Raw genomic sequence first — 5,736 nt, 5'->3', positions numbered from 1 at the left:
CTTGTAGACCAGGCTGGTCTCGAACTCACAGAGATCCGCCTGCCTCTGCCTCCCGAGTGCTGGGATTAAAGGCGTGCGCCACCACTGCCTGGCCTCCCTGTTAATCTTGTGATGTGTCTTTTAGAGCTACCCAGCAGGGGAAGACTGCTTCAAGTTCTATGTGGGACAGCTAGCTTTGCAAGTATTCATGGAATCCAATCTTGTTCACCTTGGGCCACATTGCTTCTGGTTCACTGTGACCACCAGCTAGTTCCCCTTCGAATCTTTGTTCTTCTCTGGATGTATTAGGAGTAGATCCATGACCATTGCATAGGAATGTTCTTTCTTGAGGAATTGATTTGTAGAATGGCATATCAGAAAAAAGACATTTTTTTGCATTGGGTTTTAAATCTTTACTTCTTCATCTTGCTCCAAATGTCTAGCCTATTTTTAGCCTGCCAGGCTGTGTATCTCTGTAGGGTGTCTTAAAGCTTTAGAAGAGATAGGGAATGATACAATTGTGCTGCTCCTCCTCCTGTTCTAGCGCCCATGGGCGCTGTAGCACTGTGCATAAAGCAGCCAGCCCAACCGCTGCAGTTTTTGTAGTGTGGAGTAACGTCTTCCACCACCCTCAGTCAGCTGCATATGTGCCCAGTGCCCTTAGAGGTCAGAAGAGGACATTAGATCTCCTGGACCTGGAGTTAGGAATGGTTGTGAGCCACACAGGGTGCTGGGACTTGAACTCTCTCTCTGGTTCCCTCATTCATTTTACTACTTGACAGTGAGCAAACGATTGAGCATTTGCTCTATAATAAATGGTAATAGTTACTGTTGAAGGGCATGCATTTTTTGAATTTTAGCTTGAATACCAGGCTTATAGAATTTATATTGATTTTGAGGAATCTGCTTTTTGGAAAGGTTAGATGAGCTGGTCATGATGGCAGATGCCTGTAATTCCGGTGCTAGGAGTTTGAGGCAGGAAGATGGAAAGTTCTGGGCTGGCTTGGGATACACAATGAGACCTTGTCTTCAAAAAAGTTAAATAACAGGCTATTATTAGTTTATACCTCCTCTTCATTTAAATTCCATCACAAATTCAAAGGGCTCTTTCAGTATTTCGTGTATATTTGGCATTCTTCAGATGTGTTACCTTTCTGTTAGTGTTTTAGTGAGTTTTCCTTAAAATCTGTTGGAATTTTAAAAAACTGTCAATCATATTATACTTCTGACTTTATATGTTTATGGTTGAATTTTGAGCCCAAGAAGCTTTAATCCAGATGTAGGAATGTAATTATTTAACAGTTAGCTCTACAAATCATATGTTGTTGTTGCTAAGGGACCACATAGACAAAAGTGGACTGTGTATTATATTAACACTCAAACTTGCCTTGCCATTTAAGAATGAGTCTATTGGAGGCAGAGGCAGGAAGATCTCTGAGTTCGAGGCCAGCTTGGTCTAGAGAGCAAGTTCCAGGACAGCCAGGGCTACACACAGAAACTCTGTCTCGAAAAACAAAAACAAAGACAACAAAAAAGAATTAATAGGATTTCCTGTTAAAAAGAACCCTATATTGTAGGATTATTTTAAAAAATAGTTTCTCACATGCGGAATCTTTTTGCATCAGCTGGTAAGGGTTTTTTGTTTGTTTTGTTTTTAAACCTGGTATTGCTGAGTGAACCCCATGCCTTGTACATTCTAGGGAAGTGTTATGTTTGTTATGTTTCTTTTCTTTTTTTTTTTTTTGTTTTTGTTTTTGTTTTTCAAGACAGGGTTTCTCTGTAGCTTTGGAACCAGTCCTGCAACTAGCTCTTGTAGACCAGGTTGGCCTTGAACTCACAGAGATCCACTTCCCTCTGCCTCCAAAGTGCTGGGATTAAAGGTGTGTGCCACCACTGCCTGGCTAGTGTTATATTTCTGAGCTACCTTTCTAGCTTCAGATTAAGGCGCTTTTCCTAAGTTTCCTTTTTCTACAGTGTCCATGAGTAGGGACAATAGAGACCTGTACCCATTTTTCATTTCATTCTTTTTCAAAGCATTTGTTTATTTTTTATATTGTATTTATGTTTTTTATTTATGTTTTTTAAAATTTTATGTGTATTTGTGTTTTACCCACATTTGTGCCTGTGTACCTTGTGTGTTCAGTGCCTGTGATGGCCATTAGAAGACGTGAGATTCCCCCTAGACTGGAGTTACAGATGGTTGTTAGTTATCATGTGGGTGCTGGGATTTGAACCTGGGACCTGGTATCTGAGTGTGTGTGCATATATGAGAATGTAGTGTATGTGTGGGTGCACTTGGGCCATGGTGCCCATCAGGGGACAGGTGGCAGGAGTCAGTTCTCTCCTTCTACTTGGTGGGCTCTGGAGATCAAACTCAGGTCATCAGGTTAGGAAGCAAATGTCTTTACCCACGGAACTGTCTTACTAGTCCTCAGGTGTAGCCCAGGCTGCCTTCCAGCTTGTGATCCTGTGCTTCTACCTTTTTCACATATCCCCCAGAGCGAGCCTCCACAACAGGCTTCTTTTTCCTTTTTCTGTAGTTTATCGCATTGTAGTCCAGGTGTTGCAGAGCTCACTATAGGCTCTATCTAGCTCCATTGTCCAAATGCTGGGGTTGCAGCAGCCTTTGTGGTGCTTCCTGTGCTTGACTTTTGTTTTTCATTTCTTCATCCATTAATTCATTTTATTTCACTTTCTTCATTTCGAGTTGGGTTGAGTTATGTACCCCAGATTCTGGGCTTTATAATCACCCCTTCACCCCATTGCTCTTTCTTCTTTGTTTTTAAACACTAACTAGAAGCCATGTGTAGTCACTTTCACCTGTAATCTTGGCTACCAGGAGGTTGGGACAAGACCTCTGAGTTGGAGACTAGCCTGGGCTACACAGTGTATGTTAGACTAGCTTGAGTGTTTCTAGTGAGACCTGTCTCACATTACCAGAAACAACAAACAGAAATTAAGCCGGTGACTATGGCACTGTGGAGAACAGCCAGGGATTTACGTACTTTGACAGGAATATCATCTATACCCAAACTATTAAAAATGATTTCCTTATTTCTTTTAAGCTTAGTGTTTAAAATAACTTTTTCCTTTAGAATTGATTTATTGTTGTTCAATTAAAATAAAAATCAGGAGTCCCCAAATAGTCATTTCAATTTTTTTCCACTTTTATTTTTTTGAGATATTCTTGCTGTGTTGTGTCGTCCAGCCCATTTTCTTTCCTCACTCCTGTCCCCCAGCAACGTTAGACAGCAAGACAAAAGACATTGAGACTGAATTTTATATATTTTTTGTGACTCAGGATTTATACTAATTTTAAAAAACCTTGGACTTATATCTAATTTAATATTAGAATGTATATAAAGTCAAATAATGTGAGTTTTCTGATTGCAGTCAAGGTAGGAGTACATTTGATAGGTTATTGGAACATGAGCTCTATTAGTAAACAATAATGCATGAGGGGGAAGTTGCTCTTCTTGGTTGGGAACTTTTAATTAATGTCTTAATTTTTGCTTTGTTAAGACTTTATAAAGAGCGGTTGAGTCAGGTGGATGCGAAACTCCAAGAAGTCATAGCTGGAAAAGCCCCAGAGTATTTGGAACCACTGGCTACTTTGCAAGAAAATATGCAGATTCGCACAAAGGTGGCAGGTAGGACAGTGGCGCTTTGATTTGTGACATTGTTTGGGTCAATATGTTGCAGATGGCATAGGTCCAGGTATCTGCCACCCTCCTTGACGGAACGGACAGCTGATTATGTCCCTAGGTCACTCGTGGCTCGGCATTGAGTTTACATGTATAGAGTTACTGTCATGTCACGTCTGCATGTGCGCCTGTGCGTGGCCTTGCTGCCTGTTTTATAATGCTGCTTGTTCTCCCTGTGAGAGTAGCACCTGGGCATCTGCCTGTCGGGAGCGCTCTCCGCATGAGTGCCTTGTTCCGCCAGTTTGCTCAGCCTGTCTTCCTTCAAAGGTTTGGACTCTGAAGAGCCTAGTTGGGATACAGTGGTTTGGCAGAGTAAAGTATCCATTTCTTGTTTTGATTATGTATGCCCAATGAAACCTGAGTTTATTGTCTGCCTCCCTTCTGTTAGGAGAAATCTGAGGATTGTTTTTATTAGAAAAGGATTGTACTTTTTATTTTGATGATTCTCTAGCAAACATTTAGGAGTGTTCTTGGAAGTGTGAGGCAAAACAAAAAGTAACTGTGTGACTTCTTAGCTCATTAACTCTTATTTTCTCATCTTTGATATGTGTTTTGATTGTTTTTAAGGATAAAGTTAGAATTGTTTGTGACTTTCTGACTGACTCATACTATGGTGGAGACATTGTGTAGGAGAATACCTATGACTCTTTGTTGCCTACATAATCAGAATCACTGTGCTTGTTGCAGGCATCTACAGAGAGCTCTGCCTAGAGTCTGTGAAGAACAAGTACGAATGTGAAGTCCAGGCTTCACGCCAGCACTGCGAGGTACCGTCGTCCTGTCTAACTTTGAGTCCTTTCTGAATAGAGTGCCTTAAAAAGTCAATAAAATGAGGGAGACAAAACTCAGTGGTGCTCATCACTTGGTGAGCTTTAGAGAGTGCAGTTCACCTGGAAGCTGGACTGGAGACAGGGCTCAGAGAAACACAAGAAAGACTTGTGATAATTTTGGAAGTTTTTCAACTGTTACTTTAAAAACATATTTACATTGTGGTACCGGGAACCCCCTAGAGCCCTGTACATAATCTGCAGCGGGCGGGTGCTGCACTGCCGAGCTGCCCACAGTGCGACCATTGCTGTAGAGAGCTGTAGTGGTCATGCCGTCAGACAACTGGAATTAGAGTCTAATTAACACAATATAGAACTTTAGGCCAAAAATGAATATGGCATAATGCAGCAAGGACATTGGGCTATAGAATTAAGTTTTGATGGTTGGACTGGTTTCCACATTTTAGGGCAGCATTTTCTATACGAAAAAATATAGGTATTAAAGCTGGGCGGTGGTGGCGCGTGCCTTTAATCCCAGAACTTGGGAGGCAGAGGCAGGCGGATCTCTGTGAGTTCGAGGCCAGCCTGGTCTACAAGAGCTAGTTCTGGGACAGGCACCAAAGCTACAGAGAAACCCTGTCTCAAAAAATCAAAAAAAAAAAATATAGGTATTTTTTTTTATGTTATGTTTATATTGAATAGTGTTTAAAACATCATGGTCATTTCACAAATAACTTTTCTTTAGACTTAGATATCTTAAAAAACTGAGACAAGTATAAATAAGGGGACACGTTCTAGAATGACTCCTACTTTTAATTAAAAATATTTTATTATTTTTTGTGTATGTGTGTTTTGCCTGAATATATGTCTGGGCACCTGTGTGTGCCTGGTATCTTGAGAAGTTGGAAGAGGGCATTGCATCCTCTGGAATTAGTGTTATAGATGATTGTAAGCCACCAGTGGGTGCTGGGGATCTAACCTGGGACTTCTGCAAGACTAGCAAATGCTCTTAATCACGGAACCATCTCTCCATAATGCCACAGTGAACGTGGGTGTGCATCTGCCTCTTGGACATACTACGTTATTTTCCTTTTTGACTTTTGAGGCAGTTCCTTATTCACTATCCAGCCGGAGACGACCATGAGCTCCTGCTTCTCCTGCCTATGCCTCCGGTGTTGTTGTTTCATGTGCACACCACCACACTGTGATAGAAGTCGGCTGTTGTCAGTGGATTTCATGTGCACACCACCACACTGTGATAGATGTCGGCTGTTGTCAGTGGATTT

At 41.4% G+C, this 5,736-nt stretch overlaps 1 protein-coding gene across 1 annotated transcript in view; it reads left to right on the top strand.

The window, feature by feature from the left end:
• Brms1l (BRMS1 like transcriptional repressor) overlaps positions 1–5,736 on the top strand; it is a 37,082-nt gene that overhangs the window by 7,517 nt on the left and 23,829 nt on the right. The window contains exons 3-4 of the mRNA XM_005343717.3: positions 3,502–3,629; positions 4,371–4,450. Coding sequence (XP_005343774.1) covers positions 3,502–3,629; positions 4,371–4,450 — 208 coding nt within the window. The remainder of the gene's footprint in view (positions 1–3,501; positions 3,630–4,370; positions 4,451–5,736) is intronic.

The sequence above is a fragment of the Microtus ochrogaster genome, chromosome 1 (genome assembly GCF_000317375.1).
Source record: "Microtus ochrogaster isolate Prairie Vole_2 chromosome 1, MicOch1.0, whole genome shotgun sequence".
Classification (NCBI taxonomy): Eukaryota; Metazoa; Chordata; class Mammalia; order Rodentia; family Cricetidae; genus Microtus; species Microtus ochrogaster.
The sequence above is the reverse complement of the archived record's forward strand: the minus strand, read 5'-3'. Positions and strand labels throughout refer to the sequence as shown.